Source organism: Charadrius vociferus, unplaced genomic scaffold, assembly GCF_000708025.1.
Source record: "Charadrius vociferus isolate BGI_N301 unplaced genomic scaffold, ASM70802v2 scaffold225, whole genome shotgun sequence".
NCBI lineage: Eukaryota > Metazoa > Chordata > Aves > Charadriiformes > Charadriidae > Charadrius > Charadrius vociferus.
Window position 1 is genome coordinate 132,777 of NW_009648638.1, and position 26,727 is coordinate 159,503.

The 26,727-nt window shown below is 40.7% G+C and overlaps 1 protein-coding gene across 1 annotated transcript in view; it reads right to left on the bottom strand.

Moving 5' to 3' along the window:
- The window catches only part of RBM12 (RNA binding motif protein 12), a 40,151-nt gene extending 14,445 nt beyond the window's left edge, over positions 1–25,706 (bottom strand). The window contains exons 1-2 of the mRNA XM_009886315.1: positions 25,624–25,706; positions 17,358–20,007 (exon numbers count right to left, since the gene is read on the bottom strand). Coding sequence (XP_009884617.1) covers positions 17,358–19,985 — 2,628 coding nt within the window. The 5' untranslated portion in view covers positions 19,986–20,007; positions 25,624–25,706. The remainder of the gene's footprint in view (positions 1–17,357; positions 20,008–25,623) is intronic.
- Positions 25,707–26,727: the final 1,021 nt, after the last annotated feature.

The window sequence follows — 26,727 nt, forward strand, 5'->3', positions numbered from 1 at the left end:
GGTAGGAGTCGCCCGAAGGGCCCGATCCCCACCGCCCCGCGCTCCCCGGGAAGGGGGGGCGGCGATGTTAAACACCGTCTGGCCTGTTGTCACTGAATGGGGACAGGCGTCGGTCGCACGGCCCCTGGAGCCCGGCATCTGCCCGGGCAGACGCTCTCGCAGCCCCGCACTCCCCAGGGCAGGGCGCCGGGCCGACGGCGAAGCGGGGCGGGAGCGGGCTGGGCCCCCCCGGCTGCCCCTTCCAGCCTGGCCGGGGGGCGCGGGGCGCGAGCTGTTCCGCCTCCAGAAAAAAACTAACATAATCTCGTAACAGGGCGATAACTAAATTTTATTACATATCAAACCGCAGACACTTGTGTTCAGGGAACAGCTATAACTCTCAAAACTGAGTTTAGAAGATAAGCCTCCAAGCATCAAAACATTCGAGAGACTGTTTTGACAGCTTGAGAGCTCTAACAAGTACTTTAAATGTGATTATTTCATAGAGAAGCTCCTTGAGAGTTCAGAAAACAAGGAAATAATTGTTTGGCCTTTCCGGTATCTGAGTATCCCCATGGCTTTCTCACACTTGCAGGGTGTAAATATTTATCTCAATGAAGAGGTGAGCTTTTATTAGCCAACATTTAATGCCTTAGACCTCCCAGTCTGCAGTCTACCCTGGACAGATGTTAACGACGTCACTTAATATGCTATTGCATGGCACCCGGATGCTCCCGGATGGTGGCAGGAAAGAACCGGCACTCAGTAAGAATTAGCAAAGCTTTAGGCAAAGAGGATCACAGTTCAGCTTTCTACTGAGGTCATCAACATCATCTGCTTTAACGCCAGCATTTTCAGGCTAGTTTGAAGTAGTCTGGTCAACTGTTCAAACTACTAGTTAGAGCCATCCATCTTCCCCTTCAGTTGCCTTTAACGCTATTAATTAAGATTCACAGAAGAAACCATTGCCTTTAATAAATGCATTTCTCCTAAAATCACAAATCCCAGGTACCAGTTTTTTTCTTTACCTACATGTACCATTCCACCAGACCAGCTTATACCTCATGCAGTCTGATGTCTGTGCACTCTGCAGTTCTACAGACAACCGCGCACCTTTGGATGGCACCAGCTGTTTGACAACAGGAAGGCCAGGACAGCCAGCTCCAGTGCCAACATTTCTCCTCTGTTTTCCTCTACCGCCACAGACACTTCTGTACCAAACCAGGAGCCACCTTTTCTTCCCACTAGAGCACAGAAGATCAGAAGTAAAGTTAACCTCAAACAAACAGCTCTCTGTAAGCTTTAGCATCCCCAAGCAGCAGCTGTTCCTTTCTGGGAAGACACCATTACTATAGGTCTCAACTTGCTCGCAGAACAAGTCCGTCCGTATTTATTCCATGTTAAAAAGACACCAATAAAGAAAAGTTAAAAGTTAGAGTTGGGAACTGTTGAACCAGACAATGAAGCCAGGAGGTGAAGTGACACAAGTCCTCAAACCCCACCACCTCCCACCTGCTATCTGAATCTCTTCTACACATCAATAGCAATCAAATGATGAAAATACTCCACTTTCAAGGATATAATACACTCATACCCAGAAAGCTGTCTCATCCTACTGTTTTAGATTTAGTAATGGCATAGGATTTCCCTTGAAACACAGCCCAGACATTCTGCTGAGCCCCTAGGAAGTTACAAAGCACGAGGGATCCATCCTTTCCTGCTACATCCTCCTGCTCCATCTGGAGACGGCAGGGCACCAGCTGATGCATGCAACACTCAGGATGCAACAGAGTACAGCCAGGCCAGTTGTTTGGAGCTGTTCTAACAGGCTACGCTCCCTCCTTGCCAACTGGGGGACTAACACGAAAGTGGGTTTAAAAACTATAGACAGAACCCTTATGGAAAGAAGAGGGATAGCTCCTTAACAGATTCAGATTTAAAAAAAAAAAAAAAAGCGCATTTAATCTGATACACATTAGTTTGAACCTCAGCCAGAAATTGTTTATATATTCCTGCCTACTGACATCCTTGAAGAGCCCACACAAAGTTGTTTTTTTTTTTCACTTCACAGCTTTCCAAATACACTGTGTTCTCCAGTTTCAATCCATTCCTTGAATAATAACAGCCAAAAATCCTGATCATAGACTAGTCTGGGTATCTCAGCAGCAAGAGCAAGGAGCAGGTGGTCTGTCAAGACACAACATCCACTTCAGTCAAGCCTGAAGATCTGCTTAGCCTCTAGGTAAGCACCTTCACTCAGTTACCCCACTCACGCAGTTAGTGGGAGAAGTGCAAATATCTTGAAACCTGCCTGCATCTAAAAAGCTTAAAAAAGGTCAAAAGCTTAATATATTTTCATTTCCAAACACACACGTACAATACTGAAGGGGGGGGGGGGAAGAGAGCGGAGTTCCTCAGCAATTAGCCCTAACTTCAGTTGTCAACTATTTTTGAACAGGATTTAATGATGTTAAGCATTCACTCAAATATTCTCTCTTCCTCCCTAAAGCAAGAATTCTGGAATTTACTTTCATTCTTCATAGTAAACTGCATTTTACTATAGTAACTGCATCTCTTTTCCTACAAAAAACTGAATTGTTTGTGTGAAATGTATCAGTTGCCTTCCATCTCCACCACTCTCCACAAAGGCTCTCTTCACTTCCTCCAAGAGGAGTGACCATCCTGAAAGTTTTGAAAATCCCAGCAGTCTGCACTTGTGCTTCAAATGACCCCATGCCTAATACAACCTCCCATCCTGTTTCTCTTCAAGCAGGAGCCTGTGATGTTTTTTCTTTTCTCTTAAGCTTCTGTGTTCTGAACTTCCACATAACCCTGCAACATCTTGATATTTCATCCCTTTGAAAGCCACGCAGCTGGCATGTGCCAGCTTACTCCCAAAGAGCAAGCCCTGCACTGTCAGTATGGTTTTGAACAGCACGGACCGAGCAGTAATGCTTCATCACTTACCAGCGCTGTGGAACAGACACACACCCAGAGAAAAACATTCTAGAGGTTACTATGCTCAAACAGGGCACCAAGGCTCTGATCCCACGCTAAGTATACAGTCTGATGTAATTAAACTGAAGGAACTTGGGGTTTTATTCTTTTTATTAATAGCCTTCCTTTTTTCCTTGGTGTGCACTCAAAGAACACCAATCTCATTCAGCTTGCAGATTTGAGTCAACATTTCAAAAAACAAATTTCATGTTGTTTCACTGAGTTAGAATTGCACATGACATAACACCACATTTTGAGGAAAAACAATACATCACCCGTGTTATTCCTACAAACTCTAGAGCAAAATAGATCCTGAGTGCATACTTCAGAGGTCTTTCACTGCTCAACCAGATGTCATTCCCAGTTATTCACTTATAACAGAGAATGGCTCCAGAATAAGCTTTAAGAAGTGCTCAGACAACCAAACCGAGGTCCAGTTCAAAAAGTCAAAATTGTTTTTACTGTGCATACCACCTCTTCCCTGTAAAGAAGATCATGAACTCCAATAGTTGAACAGAACACATGGAAAGGTAAATCCTGTACTTCCAACAAAGCTGTTCTATATTGAGTTGAAGCACACCAGTGAAGAAGTTGGTCCTAAATAATCAAACCAAGACCAAAAAAAAAGCTACATTCTAGGAAGATCACACAGGAGATCCATGTTACACATTCAGAAGAATAAAGAATTACCTGCTACTTTCTCAAGTTTTATATAAGCATTTCAGAACTTCCAACCCTTTTCACATATTTCTACAGAAAAATCAACTTCCTTTCACACAGAAAAGACTGTTCTCCAATGTAAAAAACACCAACTCCATAGAAAAGTCTAATATTAATTTCTAATTATTCTTCTAATGATTCTGCTTAACCAAAGCTTAAAAGCAAAGCAAATAGAAGAAAGCACTGTCCACCTATGCTTGAAGCAAGCTCCAGAACAAGAGTGCTGAGAGATTTTAACTGTGCCAATTCAGAACTTTGGAGGGTCTCACATTTCCCCTGAAATGCCACATATGGGTGTTTGAAGCATACACAAACTCCTATGTACTTATCCCTCTGCAGTAGGAGTGCCATCATTTAGTCGACTAAGGATCAAGTGTTGGACACGTAAGGCGAGAATTATTGAACTACAACATTTGTTTTTGTACGCTTCCATACTGCACTAAGCCTGAAAGCCAGAGGCTCCCCTTTCCCTTTAGGCTGGGGAGGACGGGGTGAAGAAGGACGATTGTGACTCAGATCACCCCAGTATGGCAGCTCACAGAACCCAGAAGACAAGAAAAATCTAATAACTTCATGGCATCAAACACCACTAGCAGTATTTTCAGTAGTGCCAGGACTGACCTCTTCTGGAGAGAAAATATTAGCATTATGGCAGAATCCAGTCTTGTGGGTCAGCTTGGTGTCACTGCTCCATGTAAGATGGAATCTAAGCAAACAGTGGGTCAGCTTGGTGTCACTGCTCCATGTAAGATGGAATCTAAGCAAACATTCGGCACAAGAAAACCTGCAGTTTGTTCCTAGTTAACCACTGTAATAAATTCTCATCAACTGCACCACTTTGTACAGGATACCCAACATGCTCTATTTCAGTGTACACTAATTACACATTCATTTAAGAACTTGGTTAACTCAAGCTTGCGGCTTTAATACATATGCTTAAGGACACCTGATTTCCAACGAGCTTATTTTGTACCAAACTGACCATAGCTTCTGCCTTACATTCTGCTTACAAACACAACACAAATGCTGGCAATCCTGCCAGCAGTATGTACCAACTAAAATTTTCACGATCTTGGCTTCATGCCACCCAACAACCCAAGAAATACAGCCCAACACATGTAACAGACCATCCCAGTTAATAAATCTTGCACTTCCCAGCAACCTAATGTAATCCTCTCCTTGTCCATTAATTAGTTTAGTCCTACATCTTGCATTTATCACCCTACTTTCTTCAAAACAGCTTCTCTCTTCTCCTGCTGTGATCCCATCAGAAGCAACAATTTCTCAGATTACTAGTTCAGTTTTCAGGGGGCAGCCTGTTATGTTTTGGGTTTTGATATTACAAAGCTGACGCTGGTGCCAAGGTAGTGTCAGCATCACTTTCTAAATGTATTATCAAAATAAAAATTCTAGTGTGATCTTACTTTCCTGAACCCCATAAGGCTCTAAAAGAAATCATAAAGCTAGGTTTGTAGCAGTAGGTGCACTAAAAAGCATCTTTATTTTAAGCTGAGATTAAGAGAGTCACATGAGAAAGACCACAGTCCACAAAAAAATGTTAGTAAATACAGCCTCTTTCCAGCACACCAGCTCTTCTGTGGGCTGTAGAGCCTCATTCCACAGCCCAGCAGCTCTGCAGAGAATATAAATGGCTACAATTTTTTCTACCATTTCATTATTTCTGGGGGTTTGGAGTGGGGACGGTTAAGACCAGCATTACTACAGGCAGATAATAAATCAGTATTCTATATACTGTGTTCCAAGTTATCTGTCACCATACATTTTGACTGATGAATCAAAACTTTGCAGGAAGGGGGTTAATTAACTATTACTGCAAACGTGACATGAAACCTGAAACAAAAGGCATCTCCTAACTGTTAAAAAAGAAACAGAATATTGAATATTAAGAATACCTTTTTAATGCAACTGCTCTGGCAGCTTGATTCAGTCCTGATAAGGAGTGTCCATGGTCCATCAGACAGCCCTAACTTCAGGGATGAGAGCTCCCAGGGAGGACAGCTGCACAACGGAGAGCTGACAAGCGTTTCCTACAGGGTACAGCGGTGAGGCTGTGCTGACACCCAACCACTCCAAGCCTCCACCAAAGGCAAGCACAGCTGCCAGCCCAGTCAAGCCTTTCCGAGCTCTGCATTTGACTACAAGCCTTATGCAAAGAAGTTACTGACTATTGCGCACCTAATGCAACTGAATACACATGGAAGTTATGACCTGGTTGTACTCACTGAGTTGTTTCCACAAGAACTCTGAAGCTCCAGTATCACCACGAGAATTTCGGTGTTTTGTATCTGAAGGCAGCCCACAGGTACAAGTGCTGAGCATGCACTGTGGCAACCTGATCTCCAAAACATTAATGCAAACTGACTGAGACTGCAAAGCTCCCATTCATGATAATTAAAAAAAACAAGTTAAGGACAGTTAAAAAAAAAAAAAAAAAAGCTGAAATAGAGCCCAAAAAATCACAAACGGGATTGTAATTTCCAGCAGAGAACGCGAACACGAACTTCAGTCATTTCATCTTCTTTACTGAAGCTCTCCCCCTGCAATGAACAAGAGCCAAGTCCCAATTCCAGGGAAACCACCTTCTTCTACAAGTTCACCTTTACACTTAACTTACACACCACCGATATCGCCCTTAATCACAACCAACAAGCTCAAAGAAAGGCCTGTGTGTGCCTTTACTTTACATATTCTCCACTTTTTTGAGAAATAAGTAGACAAACTGATAGGTCAACAGTCATCCTATTTCAAATATTAGTTTATAATATGTTAAATTACAATCTGGTTCAAATTAACACCTGAACTTAAGCAAAACCTAAGCTACTTTTCCAAGCTCTTCATGCAATAGAAAACACATTTTGAAGTTTTTCATTGCATTTAGTAGCAGAATATCAAAAAACATATCTTTGAAAAACTAACTTAAAGCAGGTTGGGGCTTTGGAGTCAATCATTCATTTCGCTTAGACTGGAACAGTAACTGCAATCCTAGAAGTGCGCACTGACTTCTCCCACCAACTAAGACTTTTTTCATTCCTTTCATATTCTTTTATTCAGCTGCTCCCCCCCATGCTTCTCAAGTATTTATTACTGAAATGTAAAGAACAACTTAATTGAAAAAGAGACTTAAAAGCTCAACCACACTGACCTTGGTAACAACCCCAAACACACCGTTTTACATTGCAAATCACCTCTGCCTTTCTTAAGTCAGGCCTCATTCTTTCCCTTAAAACTCCGTCTATTCCTGTATCAGGCACAAATAGCTAAACATTCTGTCCCTTGCCCCAGATAAATCAAGCTGGCTATGGCTCAATCCTCCACTTTGCAGTCTGAACTCCTTAAGCTGACACTGAAGACTACACCATATTCCTCTCCTCCAGTTCTTCAACTACACTTCAGCTTCCCCTGCAAGTACCTCAACAAACCACTTCTTTCTTACACACCCTCACAATTTTGGAGGTGACGTCTTGGCATTCATTCTACCAATCCCTTTAGCAACCTCTACCCTTCCCAAAGGCTGGAAATCTAAACCATGCTGTATTTACTCTAGAGGCTGCATGATTTTACCCATTCCCCAAAATGTAGCCATGATACCATGCAGGTGACTTCAAGGCAGACACTCATTAAGGTCCATCTGTCTAGACTAGTACATACTGTGTGAAGAGCAGGAGTTCAAAATAAGACTTTAAAAAGAAATATGCCAACAACACATTTTACCAAACAAATTCACATTACTGAAGAATTCTGGTGACCACATAGTACCAATAGCCACTCAGTTAATTAAAAGTTTTTGGTATTTCTTGTTTGTACTGCACTGCTGAACAATCACAAAAAAAAAAAAAACAACCAAAAAAAATGTTGAGATACCCCAGATTTAGGCTATTCTCAGTTGCCCTGGAGTTATTACTGCACAGTGACAGCTTTTGCCTAACAAAATGAATAAGAAAATAAAGCAGAAGCAACTTTTCAAGTTCCCACACGACAGAACCTCACTCTCACATTACGTAACACAGGCTTTCTTCTTTATGAACTTTAATCTTGACTCTAGCTCCTCATGAAATACGATCCAGGAAAAAAAACCCTGCAATATTGCTTCTGCAGTACTTGTAAGAAATTGATTTCTCCAATTTATTAATTGCAAGTTCAACCTTTCTTATGTCAACACTGTCTTTCAGTTCTCCTTTCTCCTTTTGAGTATATGCTTCTTTTAAAGAAAGACTCACACCCCCATAATACCATACTTAGTTATTACCATCTGTAGTATGAATATCTTCACTTCTCCATCCTCATCTGTTGCAGAATAGTGATGCTTCAAAACAGAAAAACCTACAAAAAAGCCACCACCACAAAAACCTGACATCGAGGAAGTACAAAGGAAATGATATAGCAAGAGATTTTAGAAGTTGTTTTTTCTCTCCCTCATCCAGACTAACAATAGAAGTATTTAAAGGCCACAAAACACCACACTGACCTTGTGCCCCTTTTCTGTTCTCCTCCAGATCGAACTTGCCCTGTCAGTGTACCTTCCCAAAAGCACAAACCCATTACAACAGATTCAAGCTATTCCACTTGTCTGGGCACCAAGTGGGCCAAAACAACCATACAATCTCCTTGCATTAAGGGAGAAGAGATTCCACCATTGCAAACAGACAGACGTTTCCTCGAGTGCTTCTTACCCGTCTGCTACCCACAATATATGTATTGCAATACTTCTCAACCTATACCCTAAAAAAGTCTGTTGTCATTAAATTTGAACTTGCTACAAAGGTGTTCGACACCCTTTAGAAAACACGCCCCTGCAATCTGAGAACATGAAATCCCCTATAACCCAATACTGGTAAGCCTTAGATTGTCCCACAGGTGAGCATCTTTATTTTCTCCAAGTTAAATGAGCAGTTTCAACAAATTTTTAACAAATATGACCAAAGTAATGCAGAGAGAAGTTAAAATAAAATGATAAAAAAAAAACGAGTAAATTTAACAGCCGTGAAAGAATGGACTGAGTAACATTTACTCTAAGTAGAGAGACATGGAGTTATCACTGGAGTGTAACCTGGAAACTCAGGTTACAAATCGCGAGTTCTCTGAGCAGCAGAGCACTATCTGCATAGTAAGAGAACGGCTGAATAACTGCAGCAGGCAGCAGCCAGGACAAAACATCAGACGGAATCTAATTCAGCACAGATTCTTCACCAACAGGGCTTCTCTGTGTACCTAATGCAGTAGCAGAGGGATCTGAAGACCACAAAAAGGTTAAAACGGTATCTGTTTTCATGTTACACACGTAAGCCACCTTGGAGTGTAGGCTGCTCAGAAACACTGAAACCAACAAGTTCTTACTACCTTTTCAAGATTAAACATGACAGAGAGGAAGGTTATGTACCATACCACCACACCATGGCTGGAGCCGAACTCAATTACAGGGACTCCTCTCACCTTTCACAATAACAGAACTAAATGATGATACTACGGTCAAATTTGTCAAGTCACTGCACTGAAAACTCCTGGTCTTTCATAAAGATGTAACATTATCTGCAGACTAATAGTAGGATTTATATTACATTGATTTATTATTGTTTTTAACCAAATAATTTTTGTTTTCAGAAAACTTACAAATTTTAACATGTAAAGTAACACAAGCCACCCAGCAGAAGGAAAACACTGCTTGCACACTCTCCTTTCTGCTCCTGGAGTAATTAGGGCAGCCAAACACTACCTGCTCATTCAAAGAAACAGCGAGCCACATTGTTTGCGTTGCAAGGAAGAAATGCTATTTGGATTATTGACTTAAAAATACCATGTCAATTACCCAAAGGTAAGGATCAGTGTTCAGATAACAAAAAGGCCTTCAAAAACTTCGGGACATTTGTGCCATATGTGATGGTGTTGAGTATGTAATTTTTTCAGATATACTTGAAAGGCTTTTTTTCGTTTAAGAGATGCATCCAGTTTACTTAAAATGCTTTTATACACACACAGGGGTTATCACTGACTTAAGTGACAACTACAGGAGTCTTTAAAAATCTTAAGACAGACTTGACCATCAAAACCAATTCTGATTTACAATTTAAGAATACATAAGATTGTCCAGGGCTCAGGTTTATCAGCAAACCATTTACAACAACTACATATCACATAGAAACATAGAATGGTTTAGGTTGGAAGGGACCTTGAAGATCATAGAGTTCCAAGCCCCCTGCCCTGGGCAGGGACACCTCCCACCAGCCCAGGTTGCTCCAAGCCCCGTCCAACCTGGCCTTGAACACCTCCAGGGATGGGGCAGCCACAGCTTCTCTGGGCAACCTGCACCAGTGCCTCGCCACCCTCAAAGGGAAAAATTTCTTCCTAATATTTCATCTAAATCTCCCCTCTTCTAGTTTGAAGCCATTCCCCCTTGTCCTGTCACTACATGCGCTAGTAAAAAGTCCCTCCCCAGCTTTCCTGTAGGCCCCCTTTAGGGACTGGAAGAGGCTATAATGTCTCCCCGGAGCCTTCTCTTCCCCAGGCTGAACACCAACTCTCTCAGCCTCTCCTCATATGAGAGGGGCTCCAGCCCTCGCAGCATCTTCGTGGCCGCCTCCAGACCCGCTCCAACAGGTCCATGCCCTTCATATGTTGGGGTCCCCAGAGCTGGACAATATACGTATCATTAACAACTGAATTTAAACTTCAGATTAGTTTAAGAATCTACTCACTGTTTTATTCTGCTCTTTTTCACACAAGCTCAGCGCTGAAGTTCTGAACCACAAACATCCTTCTTTAGATAAGGGCATCACTTGGTTGTTTTTACTAAAGCTGGAGAGTGAAAGTTTGACCTCAACCTTTCAACTTCAACCCTAACACCGTTTCACTGATGTTAATGCTGATTGTGCCTTTAAGGTGAGGATGCAAATATTCTGCCATTGACTTACTGGTTATGCAGAGACAAACGAGCTATACACCACCACCCTGCATACACACTTACCTCCTAAAAGCATTCAAGCCCATAGACAAAAAGAGCTCGAAGTGTTACAAAAAACACTCCATTTATTCCTGTGAGACTGGACCTATAACACAGAAGACTGACTCTGCAGCAATGCTGTGATGCAGTGGGGGAATCCTAGGCAAGTGAATTATTCATATTTAACCACTCCACCTGACCTTCATAAAGAAGGGGTTTCCCCTAAGTTCAGTCAATGAACTGCCAGTGCCTAATTTTACTTTAATTAGTCTCTTTGCTTTTGTACCTGGTTGCTTTAGTGTTCCTCAGGAACACAGGACTTATAAATACTGCCCTTTTACTAGAAACATTTGGCTAATAATGAAACAGTATCAGCAACCATCATTTTCACTTCTGAGTTGAGCTTCCTGTTCAAATAAGCAACCACTTTTCACATTTCATATCCATCCTCCTGTCAAAACAAGCAGCAATGCTTTGGTTATACTGCTGAAAACAAAAGTTCTGTAAAAAGCTCTCATTATGGAGCACATTCTGGCACGTGCCACCACAGCAAGAAGGTCACTAAACAAACTGGTGCTACACAGAGACTTGACATCTTAGTGACAGCAGTCCTTAAACAAACTGGTGCTACACAGAGACTTGACATCTTAGTGTCAGCAGTCCTATGAATTTCATCATAAAAGCACTCAATCAAAATTACCTAATAGGAATTCTTGAAATAGTTTAGGTTCTGACTATATGGCTATTTTCCTCCCAAAATCTGCTTAATCTCTGTGTGACTAGAGAGACTGTGTGACTTTCTAGTCTAGAAAGCATTTCTAAGCTTCCTACTGTTGCATAGAGCAACGCTACATCCAGTCACATTTAATGGGAAATGGTTGGAATGAAACTAATTGCTTGAAACTAGGAAATAGCTAGCTGGAAGTTGCAACTACCTTCACATGGTCAGAAATCGGAGCAATACCATCCTACCGATTCTTTGGCTAACAACACTATAACTACAACATGAAGATTTCAAAGAATCACCAGCCTTCCAGAAGCAGTGACTGGTCCAAAAAGCCAGACTATACCAAGCAAGTTTTGGCAGGATCAATTCCAGTTTTCCCTGTGCAAGCTCTCCAAGTCCTAAATTTTCAGTTTTAAACTTTATAGAGAAATTGTACTCCTTCAACCATGTATGTAAATGCAATCCCTACTCTGCCCCTTGAAGCTACCCTGACTGCAATCTATTATCAACTGACTGAGGAACTATGGTCTAGTTCACTGCTAACTCCTAACAAAAGACCTCCCAAAAGTTAGGGAAAAACAACTAAGCTGGTGTAAGAGCAGTAAACACAGAGTTACAAAATTGATTTTGTGGAAATCAGTCTCATTTTAAAAGGAAATGCATTCACTGTTTCTGAAAGCTTACTTTAACAAGCAACTGGAAGCAACTGGTAAGACCATTTGAATTTAAGGCTGTAGACATGAGAGCACACAAGAGAAAAACAGCCACAAAGGAGTAAGCTTTAACTCTGCAGAAGCAGTAAAGGAACTCAGGTCAGGCTTAATCTGGATGCTTCTCTCCTAAGCTGCCATGCTGTGAAAACACATATAAAACCAGAAGAATGACAACAAAGGAAGTCACACAGAAGTGAGTGCCAGTGTGTGAAAATAATCACAAGCTAAACCACCCCATACCTGCGTTCAGTCTGGAGCTATGGAAAAGGAACGCTTTCAGGGCTGCTTTTCTTACATACATTCTTTGTACCCATAAGTGAAAAGCATCGAAGTCAGGAAGGTGGGAAGCACTCCCTGCACAAACACCATCCAAAATATTCCATGTAGTAACAAAGCTCCAAGAAAATTACTGACAAAGTCATCTGTACAGAAAATAAACTGGAGAACACCTACCTGCTCACATGACAGGGAAGGAGTAGTGGAGTTCAGTACGCAGCTACAAACCTTAAGTCGAATGCATACTACCAACCAACAGATTTTCATTCCATGGGAAAGCCAAATCTTTCAACTACAATCACATTCTCACTGCCAAAACCAGATAGGAAGAAAACCCCTTGAGGTTACTCTTCCTGCAGAAATACTTAACAGAAAGTTTCACTTCCTGTCGCACCAGGAGGAAGAGTCATTGGTTCTAGCAGTTTTCCTAAAACCATGACAGAACATACAGACACAGAAGAGAAGGAAGCATCAGCAAACCTGCAAAAGGGCAAAGACCAGCAAATATATTTGGCAACACTGCTTCCAGGCCCAAGGCACCATTTCTGAAAACCTCTTACAGCAACAGAATTCAGCATGTCTTCCCCCCCCCCCCCTTTTTTTAGACACACAAAAACCCCTTTTTTTAAAGACATGCACAGTATCTAAAGAAGCAAACTGACAGAAGACTATTTTGTTTATGTCTGTAGACTCAAACTAACATTTCCTAATATACTAGCCCAGATTCAAAACAGCTTCCTTCCAACCAATTATCTTGTCAAAGACAGAAAGCAGTCCTTTGCTTGCCCTAGAGTCTATATTAAACAGGAACTACAATCCTTTCATTCGGGGTCTAATCCATGTATCTGGATAATCATCCTAAAACAACTGCTCTCAGAGTGGTCCATTGTTCGACCAACGGCTTTAAGTGGTCTATAATATGTAGTTGTTTCAATTTTGCAGATCAGAAGGCCAATGCTGTTCAGAGACACGCAATGCTGAACAACATGCTGAGGACCAACAGAGTTCGCTGCAGGAAACAGCAGCTTTGGAACCACCACAGCAGAAGACTAGGAGGAACAAAATACAGAAACTGAAATCGTTATTTACAGTTAACACACCACTGGTGTGCCTAGGTTACTGGACTGGGTTTTCTTCCTAGAGTCCACAATCTTTAGTGCACAAAATAGCCTCAGCGAAACAAGCTGCTAATTTTACATAGCCCAGGCAACAACATCTTTAAGGACTTAAGCTTGGGCAGTTTAGCAGAACTGACCAGCATGTACAGACCTTCCACGTTAACTGGCACACGACTACAGTCTTCATTTGTGCATTGATCTTCCTCTCCACTCACAACAAATTCAGAGCGCAGACATTCAAGGAAAACATTAAATGCTATGATAGGAACACTACTTAGAATAAGAAAAGTATCCTTCAGTTTTCTTTAAACCTACAAAGCCTCAAACTTCTCATATATCTACATTTAGAACGTGGCAAAAAGTCATCAATAAAGAATTGGTTTTAATGTTGTCCGTAACATTACAGGATTGACTTTCATTAAAAAAATTCACAACATTAAAAACAAAAACTGAGACATTTACATGTAACTGCTTGAAAAAGTGGTAACTTTAAAGTCACACTTTCATCTAACCACTGCAGTTCTTCCATGTCGGTTACAAGTTTGTCATTGAGTAATTTATTATACTCATACTTTCTCTTGTCAACGGGATGATAAAAATACGTATGTTTAACAGAAATCACCTCATGAATGCAACAATTTTTACATATATATATATATATATATATTTTTTTTTTTTTTTTTTTTTTTTTTTTTTTTACAAGTAGTACTTAGACACTAACACTTCAGGAACTGCAAAAAACACCAACTTAGCCAGTTATATAACAACAAATACCTTCTTTCCATAACTTGAAGAAATTGGGACAGTGTCACCGACTGTGTTGTTCCAGTGAGGCTAAGCAGGACGGCAGTTCCCAACACTCAAAGCACCAAGGTCAAAACAACTGCAAATTTGAGCAGTGTCCATCAGCTGATTCTTTCTGTTGCTACCTCCCCTTAGCAGCCAGACTTGAAGTGTACGTGCAAGGGCAGTTACATACCTTCCACACGGGAGACAGGACCTCAGAGGTCCTACCCCTTATTTTTAAGGCTGTTCACAAATATAAATGTGTGCAAAGGAAGTAATTTTATCAAATCTAGCCATGTAGTCTCTTAATGTAAGGGTAACCCTCATAATTTAGCACGACATGCAGTTTTTAAGGCTGCTTCTAACATGAACGCGAGTCGTTACAGAAAACCTCTTATATTTGCAAGTGACACTTGATTATGAACATTTCTCTATATATGCTCTAAAGGATCAAGCGTAACTACTTGGGATGGAAGCTATATTATTTACAGTACATACAGAAATTCTATATATGCTACGACTTCCTATTTCTTCCAAGGGCCTACTCTCGAGGAAGGCGGGATATTTACTAACTAATTTACTACCCTTTTATGCTAAAAGATATGGAGCATCAACTGTTTGGCAAGATGAAGTGCCCCTTCCCCACCCCAAATCCTCCACTTAAGCATTCCATCCATGTCAGTGTTCCCAGGACCAATGGCTTTTTGTATTGGTTTGCACTTTTTTTAGATAAGCATTTAAACATCTTAAAACCATACAGAAAAAAAATCAAGAATCAGAAAATGAAAGATTTCCAAAACAAACCTGCACTTTTAGAAAGTCCAAAGGAACAGGCACACAAGCATGTTTTGCAGCATATGCCATGTCTAACACAAACACCGATAACCCTGTATCTATTACCAAGAGGATCAAGACATGAAATCAAAAGACAGTAACACAGAACTGTGTATCTAATTCCAGACACCTGTAGTTTAATTACATTTCACAACAAGGCAAGCATTGTTGTGATTCATTTGAACTTGAGAAAAAGTTATCACCAGTTTCCGCAAGTCAACACACACTATTATCTTAAATCAATTCTGTGAACAATGAAGCCAAGTTTTCCTTTTCAGTAATTTTATTCTAATGTGAAACATGAAGAAACAAGCACCCAAATAACTCCAATATAGTATGAAACTTTAATAAAAGTTGTTTAAAAAACAAAGAGCAAAATTTTAAAAATAAACTGAAAGGCTTGACTCCTAATCACACATCTTTCTGACATCAGCAAGAGTACTTTCAGACTTTTAAAGAAAAAAAAAAAAGAAACAAAGATCTGCTGTTGAAACATTACTCCCAAAGACTGTTGAAACGCATAACATGAAGCTTCAGAGACAGACAGTTTTATTAACAGGAGGCTTAATTTTAAACAGTATATACAAATCACATGACTTTTCCAAAGTTGGGACCACCTAGTAATCTGTCAAAACAAAATTATGCTAATGAATTACAGAAGCATCTGTGTAATGCGACCACCTCTTTATTGAAGTACACCTTTATACAATCCTTCCATATATTCCTGTACTGTGAAATCCTCTCAGGATGCAGCGCTGCACAGGGTTTCAAATCTCTCCTACACACCACATGAATAAAACTGTTGCCACTTGCACCTCTCAATTTTGCCTGACCATACGCTTCAGTGTTCCATGATATGCAACACCAAAAGGCACTGTTATTCTTTGTCCAAAAACCAAAACGGTTCAAAGTTTACTATGTTTAAGTACAATGATTTGCAGGGAATAGCAGGATTTTTCAGGCAATGCCTAAGTTTAAAATTTATCATAAGTCAACAACGATAAACCAAAAAAAAAAAAAAATCTACTGTTCACTTCTGTAATTACTTCCTTTCCAATTGTTTTTCCATGAAAGGTTTTACTGCACAGCAAAGAAAATGGCAACTCTTTACAGACTTTGAATACAACAGCACAACTTTATTGCAAAAATATATAGTAAACTCAGTATTCTCAAGTTTTGGAGAAAAATAAATTTTATCTCTGAATTCACCCATAGCAGTAATTCACAAAAGAGTTGCTGAAGATAAAAAGTTTCTTTCATATATAAACTGATTTAAGACTTTAGCTGGACTCCAATCTTCTACTAATAATCACCACTTTGGTTCTCTTAGGAGAGACTCTATGTAAGTAGTTCAAGAGACACATGAGAAAAACAACATCAATATCCAACTAGCGTGAAAGATCCTATCCCAACTGATTCATGTAATCCTAACAAATCAAGCTACTTAAACAATAATGAATATTTTCAAGTTGTTACTTCTACTGCAAATGTTTTATAAGTGTACTATAAAACTCATATGATAATGTTTGAGGTTAGCTATACTTGTGGCAAAAGTCTTATTCTGCACAGTTATAATTGCAATATATAAATAACTAAAGGTTATTCCACAAAGAACAGCTTGAATTTTACAGAACGATTCTGCTCATACTTAAAGGAATTAGTTTGGTAGACACATCAGCAATGGGCATAATTCAACTGTTCATACAGTGAGAATCTTGGAAAAAATAAAGATACATACACAAAACAATTAATCTGTGTACACTGAGAATTCGTTCAGTTGCAGAGTAAAATCAGGACTTTAAACAAACTTTGACCTGTAAACAAAGCAAATGCAGCCAGCTTTTAACCAAATCTAGAAATAGCTATCTATTTTACAATGGCTTGCAAGAGCACCCACCGAAGAGCTTCACTGACTTTATCTACTCCCCTTATCCAAAACTACATAAAACCAATCTAGATTCCTTGATAAGCACTGTGTCCAGTATAGTTTACCAAACTTCTATGACGAATAAGAATCTGTCTAGCTTCTCCACGTATTTGTACGGGAAAATGCACTGCGCATCTATCCTTGCAGTGTTCCTCATGTAATGGCTAACCCAGTGCTCTGTCTTATCAAAACCAGCCTGTTTTACAATTTAAACAATCCACAGGTTCTATCCTGGAAATACTATAAAAACCAATCCGGATGCATTTATCACAGCACTATGAATATCTATTCTACAACTACTTCATATTAACAGCTACCCTAAAACAAGTTTTACTTTTCTAGAGCCTATAGGCCTGTCATTTAAGTCAACAACAGCTGCCATAGCTTCATCACGAGACTCGAATGCAACCATTGCTTCTCCAGTGGGCATGCCTTTTTCATTGTATTTTAAGCACACTGAACCAGGGATCACTTGGTAACCATAAAAGAAATCCAAAATTTCATCCACCGAAACAGTGAAGGGCATATTTTGCACTTTAATGACAGTTGGTCCTGGCTTCCCAGACCCTGTTCCAAAACCTGGGGGTCCACTAATATGTATATTTCCTGGTCCAGGTCCAAACCCTGGAGGTCCACTTAAATGTCCAAGACCTGTAGCAATTCCTGGAGGACCAGCACCAAAGGCAGGGGGTCCACTTAAATTGCCAGGACCATTACCAAAAGTCTGAGGACCCCCTGCAAAAGCTGCCGGTCCACTCAAATTACCAGGACCACCTGCAAAACCTGGGACCTCAATACCTGCACCAGGCAAACCGCTACTTGCAACAGTAGGTATTCCTGGTCTAGAATCAGGAAAGCCACCTATTCCAGGTGGTGGTAGAGGAGGACCAAATGTGCCAGACCCACTGAAGTTACCAGGGAAATTAAATGGAGGACCGTTGTTTGCATCTTTAGAATTTCCCAAGAAAGCATGCTCATCCCCACCAGTGCCTTGTGCTCCCGGCACAGTCGCATTTCCTTGTATCGGTATTTTTAGTATCTTTTTCCCTTGAGATGGTGGGTTTCTTTCAATATCTCTCATTTCTTCTACAGTTATCAAACGCAAAACAACATCTCTTCCATTCAGTTTTTTACGGTGCAAACGCTCTGCCTTACGAGCATCATCTTCAGCTTTAAACTGAACCAGTGCTTGTCCTAACCCTTGCCCGTTATTATCAACAAGTATTTGTACAGAGTTTTCTTCTACTGCCAGTCCCTCTAGAAACTGAAGGATTTCCATTTTTGTTATATTGTATGGAATATTAGATATATGCGCACACAATTTTGGCAAGCCTGGCTCTCCCTCAGCATTCATGAGTATTTCTCTCTGGTCATAGTTGAAGTTCTGCAATCTTTTACGAATCATATCTATCTTTTCTAACATTGCCTTTTTAGTAATTGGATGAACTTGAATAAAGCGATTCCCTATGTACTGCTTATGATGACACAAAGCTGCTTTGTAATCAGCTTCATTCCTGAACTCGACAAAACCCTCTCCGATTGCCTTCCCATTAGGTCCGTAAGCTATATAAATGCTGTCTTCAACTATATCCAGCTTTTTAAAAAAATCTATCACGTGTTTGTTCTCCGATTCAAAGGGAAGACCTTTCAAATAAACACAGAAACCCTGCTCATGGGGAGATCTTGACCGTGACCTTTTCTGTCCACTAGGAGATTTGGACCTAGTATGAGCCTGGGGAGGAGGAGGGTGTGACTGCCCAGAGGGACCCATGGTTTGCTTGAAAGTTATGTGGCCTCCAGCAGCCACCCACTGTCTCTCTGTTGCAGGACTAACTTCAACATAGCGCTGAATCATCAGCATTCTGTTTCGCTTCAGTGCTTCAAATGTATCTTGAGGAGAAAAAAACTTAACTAGTCCATTTCCATTATTTCGACCTACATGATCCTTTAGCATATGGACTGCATCCACACGGAGCCCAAGGAAAAAATCTTTCACATCAGATTCTGTTGCAGAAAAGGGCATTCCATGAACGCTGACATACAAATCATCTGGATTGATTGGTATTGGCTTGACACTGCTTTGAGAATTCATCTGGATAGGATTTACAGGATTCATGGGACCAATAAACAATGGATTCAAGCCGCTGTTCATATTCACTGCTGCTCCAGACCCATTCATTCCAGTGGGTAAAGGTGCTACGGGTGGAGGATTCATAGGAGGAATTCCTGATATGGGAGGCATAGGTGTCATTGGGGGTACGGGAGGCACAGGGGGTATCGGAGGAACCGGAGGAACAGGAGGCAGTGTAGGTACAGGAGGTGGAACAGGTATCGGGGGAATAGAAGGCATTGGTGGCAAAGATGGCATAGCTGGGATAGGAGGGATTGGTGGAGGAGGTACTGTGTTCATTGGGGATGCTGTGCTAGGTATAGTTGAACTAAACGTTGGACTACCAAAGGTACTCCCAAGATTTGGAGGTGCAGTCCCCATACTGGCAGTAGAAAATGTGGATATGTTTTTATTGCTTTCATGCACAGTAGTAGAAGCAGTTACTACACTAGGAGAAGGATTATTAAAGTTAGGTACAGTAGTAGGCAAGTTAACCCTTCCACTCATTCCAGAACTAGGTGGTGGTCCTGACCTGCTAGCATTTGCTGGTGGCATATCTAGATTGGCAGTTTCAAAACGCCTACGACTGAGTTCTATCATGTTCTGCATTTCAGTTTTACTGCTCAGCAGTAGTGTTACTTTTGACCCTTTAATTGTACCACCTGTGCGCATCATACCAAGCCTTGCATCTTCATCAGTGGCAAAAACGATGAAAGCCTCACCCAGTTCACCCCCTACAATATGCACGCCCCCATCAGGAATGGTCAATCCAGAGAAGAAGTGGCGAATGTCCATGGTCCCCGCCACAATCGGGAGACCTTGCAAGCGGATGACCACAGCCATGCTGCGCTGAAACAACACACACCTGCAGATGAGAAAAGGCAACGGCTATGTCAGACTACTGTTTATGACACCATGCAATTACCTACAGATACCATCTACTATATTTGTTTACATACACCTAACATCGTCTTGCAAAGATTAAGCATGTTTATATTCCAAGTTCCTTATTCATGTCTGTTTACTTCATACAGACTGAAGTATTAAACATTTACCAACACCAACAAAATTAGTATACATTTTGCACTGGAAATTCCAAAATAACCGTTAAACTAAGAACCACAAGTGTCAGTAAAAAAAAAAAAAAAAAAAGGAACATAAGGAACAGCAAAAATCAGAGCTATTGTATCAGTAGTTGAATATTTAACGTAAGAAAAATGAGTATTTTAGCCAAGCAAAATTAATTTACCATACACTGTTATGGTATCCACTGTACCTGGCAAAGTGACTGCAAAAAAATTCTTCACACCTATGAGAAATAAACAGTTCTCTTTCATTTGGCGACGGATTTTACCTCCTGCCAGGAGAAGATGACTAGGAATGTAACAGCAGGTTGGTTACAAACAAAACCTATTACGGGCAACTAGCAACAGTGAGACTCAGATGACATCCCAACAGGGACCATCTACATTACACTGATCTTGTATTTTCCTCCTAGGAAAGGCGAGAGGTCTAGGTGACCGTGAAGCTACCTAACTGTTATAAACTAGCCCCAGTTGTTTTGTGACCCTACAGACCTCACCTAAACTAGATTAACATAAGTGCATATACATCTGAGCTAGATATTTGGCCTTTACAACTTTCAAAAACAAGATACAATTTTTTAAGAGTTGCAGACACTGTCTAATATTATGCCTTCTGTCTCAGGCACAAGTAAACGACAGCTGAGGTTAGTGGAAGCTTAATATCAATTCTGACAGGTAGACCTTGACAGTTACCTTGTACGTATTCTACAGAACAGCCTGACGTTGTATCAGAAGTTCAAGATAAGCAGGAAACTAGGTAATTCTCACTTATTGTTCACATACCTTCAGTAAAGGCTGAAAGCATCGTATTAATACTAGCACAATTTACCAGTTCAGAAGCCAGCTTCTCATCCTAAACCACCAGTAGTAGCACCTTGTTTCACCTGAGCCACTTCATCTCTGAAACTTCTTGACTTCCTAAGTACAAGCCAGTTCCATATCTGTATGGAAGACCTTCAGGACTCTCATTAGTCACATACAACTGGTCTTAGCACTTGAAATCAAGGATGCAGATGATACAATGCAACACCATGAGGTAGTGCACTACCACCGACTTTTGGCTGTACACTGAAGACACGATCAACTACAATCAGTAACTATCTCCCAGCATTGCACAGTCAGCTAAGTGTTGTATCTCAGCATACAGTCAAATCTCTAATTCAGCTGCATTTGCCTGTCCAGGTCTTCAAATTGCTTCAGAGTAGACGTGCCTTGAATACATCCTTAACTACTAAGTAAAGACCCTATCCAACAATTTAACCATGTTAAGCAAGGCTGAACTCAGTACTTAATGAAATCAAGAGTAACAATTCTACAGGAGAAAAAAAAAACAAAACAGGCAGCGATTCTTTTGCTTGCACGGTGGAACTTCAGATTACTCAAATGGGTACTCAAGTGTTTTGTTGCCCAACAAACCAGAACTAACCCCTTCAGTACGCTAATGAACTCAAGCAACATACTGGGCTATTACAGGGCATCGGCCCACAACCATTTAACACCAGAAAAGTGCAAAACACCTTTCTCCCTCAAGGAAATGCACTGGCACAAAGTCGGCTCTGCTGCTCTAGCCACCGTGAATGAACGTCTGATTCCTTACTATGCCATCTTGAAAGAGAGACTGGAACTTGCAAGATGAACATGAGAAGGTCCCCCAAAAAAACCCAAAACCAAAAAAAACCCACACCTAGCTATACATACTGCTAAGAAAACCCCTACTCCACCAAGGGACAGCAGCAACAGAAAGGGGAATATATACTAAGCCTCAGGGATTTATTTTTTTTTTTTAAGCAACTTCCACATCTCTGTGGCAAGGTAACCAAAGCAACATCTTGCATTTTTCTCTTACAGTAACACATTTAACTCGAGAATAAATTTCATCACCCAGTCAGTTTCCAACAGCAAAACTGGCCCATGTGGAAACAAAGCAGGTCCAAGTAAGAAATATCTATGCTATGCACACAACTATGAGAACATGTGAGACCTCCTGCACTGTTTTCAAACATCAGCATTTTTCAATTATACTGTAGTTTTATTTTGAATTTGCCTGACATTGGTAGCAATCTCTGAGACTAAGTTAAAATGAAAATTCTGCCTACTTTAAGGAAGTCATACTAAAGGGAACTGTAAAACCGAAGTTTACATTATGTTACAGGATTGCTTTTGAATTAGATTAGATGATCCTGAGGCAAGCAAACAGTATAAAAGCATCCTTGGTTCTGCACCTATGCTTTGAAAACTAAAGTAATAACTCTTAGCAACTCTTGCTAGGAGGCTTACCTTTTCTCTATTACCTATTATACAAAGAAATGAGTTTCAGAAATTTTTATGCACCAGGAATTAGAAATTTGAAGTTTCTTGTTTTAAATGGGAGATTACTTTTAGTTATCTAGGAGATAGTTAGTTATCAATGAGTTGTGGTCAGCGACTTGATGTCCAAGTGGTGAGCAGTGACGAGTGGTGTTCCTCCGGGGTCGGTACTAGGGCCTGTGCTATTTAATATCTTTGTTGGAGATGTGGACAGTGGGATGGAGTGCACCCTCAGCAAGTTTGCCAACAACAAGTTGTGTGGAGCAGTCAACATGCCTCAGGGAAGGGATACCATCCAGAGGGACCTGGACAGGCGTGAGAGGTGGGCCCATGCCAACCTCATGAAGTTGAACAACACCAAGGGCAAGGTCCTGCACATGGGTCAGGGAAATCGCAAGCAGAAATACAGGCTGGGCAGAAAATGGATTGAGGACAACCCTGAGGAGAAGGACTTGGGGGTGTTAGTTGATGAGAAGCTCAACATGTGTTGGCAATGTGTGCTCACAGCCCAGAAAGCCAACCACATCCTGGGCTGCATGAAAAGAAGTGTGGCCAGCAGGCCGAGGGAGGTGATCCTGCCCCTCTACTCCACTCTCATGAGACCCCACCTGCAGTACTGCATCCAGTTCTGGGGACCCCAACACATGAAGGACATGGACCTGCTGAAGCAGGTCCAGAGGAGGGCCATGAAGATGATCAGAGGTCTGGAGCACCTCTCCTATGAGGACAGGCTGAGAGAGTTGGGGTTGTTCAGCCTGGAGAAGAGAAGGCTCCACGGAGACCTTACAGCCCCTTCCAGTCCCTAAAGGGGCTACAGGAAAGCTGGGGAGGGACTCTGAATCAGGGAGGGGAGAGACAGGACGAGGGGGAACGGTTTTAAACTGGAAGAGGGGAAGATATATATTAGATATTAGAAATAAATTTTTCCCTGTGAGGGGAAGTGAGCCCCTGGCGCAGGTTGCCCAGAGAAGCTGTGGCTGCCCCATCCCTGGAGGTGTTCAAGGCCAGGTTGGATGGGGCTTGGAGCAACCTGGGCTGGTGGGAGGTGTCCCTGACCAGGGCAGGGGGGTGGAACTAGCTGGTCTTCAAGGTCCCCTCCAACTCTAACTATTCCGTGATTCCATGATTTCCTTACTAATGCAAAAGGAATGACAATCTGATACAGCCATTAGTTCAACAAAGGCAACTTAGGAACATTTTTCTGCTCCGATCTGCTCGTTTAGAACAACATATATTCTTTATCAGAACTGACACCTGCTAGGTAACTGCATTTACTAATGATTCCATGAATCTAGCCCAGAAGACAAATTAACAGATAAGGTCACAAAAGAATTCTTAAGAGTTCAAGCATTTGAACATTTACATAACTTCTGGGATAAAGCAAGTGTTTCAATCTTGCACTGAATACAAAAATTCATGATAAATGCTAAGAGAGATCTTCAAGTTTTGTTACTAAGTATTCTATTTAGGTCCACTACACCACTATTGACCCAAAAAAAAAACCCCAAAAAACCACCACCCCAAATAGCTGCTTAGTCATACAGTTGCTAGAAAAGTGAGCTGTGATGACTTCAGTATAGTTAATTCCACGCATGATATTAAGCAGATGCTTGCTATTAAGCAAGAGTTAACGGTACCATGGTATGAATAAAAAGAACTTTAAGGACTTCTTTATTCCCATCAAATCTTTTTGGAAAAAAAATAGTATTTGTCAACTCAAAACATAACTGCTTCAAATTTTTCAGGATTTCAGTGCTTTTAATGAAGTATTAGTTTCAATTCTATGATTTAAAGAAAAGTCACACCGACCAAAAGGGACAAATCTCATTTTAAAGCACTCACAAGCCCAATTTTTTAACAAAATGCACTTAGGAGACAATAACCTACTCACTCAAACCTTCCAACTAATGAAAAAGCAAAGCCTGCTCAAATATTTCACTGCTCACTTGTAAAGATCGACATACATGCAGAGGCAACATTAGAACAGGCTACATGCCTGTTAATTTTGGACTAAAGGCTTTTTGTCGGGCTGTTAGAAATGTTCTCAGGCTGCCTGCTTTTCCCCCTGTACAAAGAGTTACTTTAAGGCAAATGTGGTTTTTGTTATCATTTTGTGTGTTTTGTATTTTTCTAGAGACCAGAAGCACAAAATCCTAGATTTGTACTACAGACAAGCCATCCCCATTAGCAAGCAGAGATAAACAATGGAGTAAAGGGCTGCTGACAATCAGATTCAACTCATTTGATGAACCTTAACAGCATGTTTATGTGTCTTGACAGCAACATCTTTGAAAACGTTGATGTTACACTGGAAAAATGTGTACAAGATGACAATATTACTTCTTCCGTCTTCCAGCTATGTGCTAGTCAGTAAAATAAGCAGAATTTGGGTCATATGCATAAATTGATAGAAACACCAGACTAGCCTTTTAGATATGTGCATTTTTCAAATTAAGGAACGTTTGGAAGATTCAACCTAGTCCCTGAGGAGTATAGTACTACAATACCCACACAGTACACACACACACACAACATATTTGGCAGTTCTTGGACAAAAATTAAGAACTGGAATAAAATTGGTATTGTAGAAGGAATTTTAAGTATCCAGGTTGAGACAGTCTACTAAGAGCTAAAACTGCAGACCACAGTTTTGCTTTTTTTTAAAAAAGGCTAAAGTCAACCTGTTAGATTAAGATAGTCATCTCTCAGCTAATTTGAGCCTATCTGATCCCTTTAAATGCTGCGAAACCCAATTAGAACCAATTACTGTACACTTCTAACCTCCAATAGTTAGAAACACGCAGACCTGTGGCCTGCAGCAAAGTAGCTACATTTTCCAACAGTGCAAAATAACTGGGAGAGTGTTCCAGCCTACCACATGCTGATGAAACAACAAAACATTAGTTTCGCAGAAAATTCTGTTTATAAGAACATTGCCAGAACCACCATCACCAGTGAGAGTCAGAGACTAGCTGTAGATTATTTGACCCAAGTATTTTGATACCAATCACAGATTCCAAAAGCTTCAAATATTTCTTACGATATACTCGATATGCATATAAAGAAGTCTTCAATTCAAAGGCTCTTACCTGCAAAGACAGATGTTTTTTTCTTAACAAGTAGCAGAAGCCAAGCCAATCCTGTGGGCAACCAATTAAAACCAACTTTTAGACTGCAATAAAGAATAAATGGAGGCAAAAATCAATGCAGGCAACACAACAGCAGTAACAGTCCACAAAGAACTGTATATATAGAAAGTTCAAACCTGCGACCACCACAAGGCACCAAGACGTACAACCACCACAAGAGTAAGAGTGCATTTTCTTATACCTTATCCCTGTATGACTTGTTGGTAATTGCATTGCACAGGTTTTGTACAGTTTCAAGAATGAATATGCCTTCCACAAAGAATATAAAAAGAACCATAAAACATTCAAAGGATCTTTCAAATTTTCCCATCACCAGTAGGTGAACAAATTACTCTTTCAAAGGCAAAGAGCAAGAATATTTAAACCCCCGGAATTTTAACAAACCCATGCTCCATCAATAATGACATTCCTTCCATCAACTGTACATCTTCTTACTTGAACAAAGCAACATAAGCCGCACCTCAGAAAACCTCCCTATAGCTGCACATGAAAAATTCTTCATCAGTCACACAAACTGGTGAAACTAAGTGATATTTCACAGCCACCTCGAGGCAATCAGCTCTCCAGAGCACACAGGAAGAACTCCCCACCAAGGTACTGTATTTTCAGTTGCAATCTGTCATTTCATTATACAAATCCTGATCAAATGCCCATTTTTTTCATCCCTGTATAAAAATGATCTTCCCAGGATTACAACTCAACAAAATAGCCAAACATTTTAAGTGGCAACACATGTATTTTGTATTTAAAGAAGGGATGGAAAACCCTTGCCCTTTCACTGCTTAGTAGACCACCTCATACTAAAATTGTGATTCTTTGGAAAACTATCCAGGAATGAATCACACCGAGAACAGCTAATTACCTCCTCCTCACGCAACCCAAACAAGCCTTTTTCAGTTATAAGCACCATTACCAAAGCGCACTTCAAGAAAGAAGTACTACCAAACCATCCACAAACTCCCTAACAGAGGGATTCAAAACACAGATATTCACAGATCTTCCAGAACATTAACAGCAGACTTACAAGTGAGAAAGATTCAACTA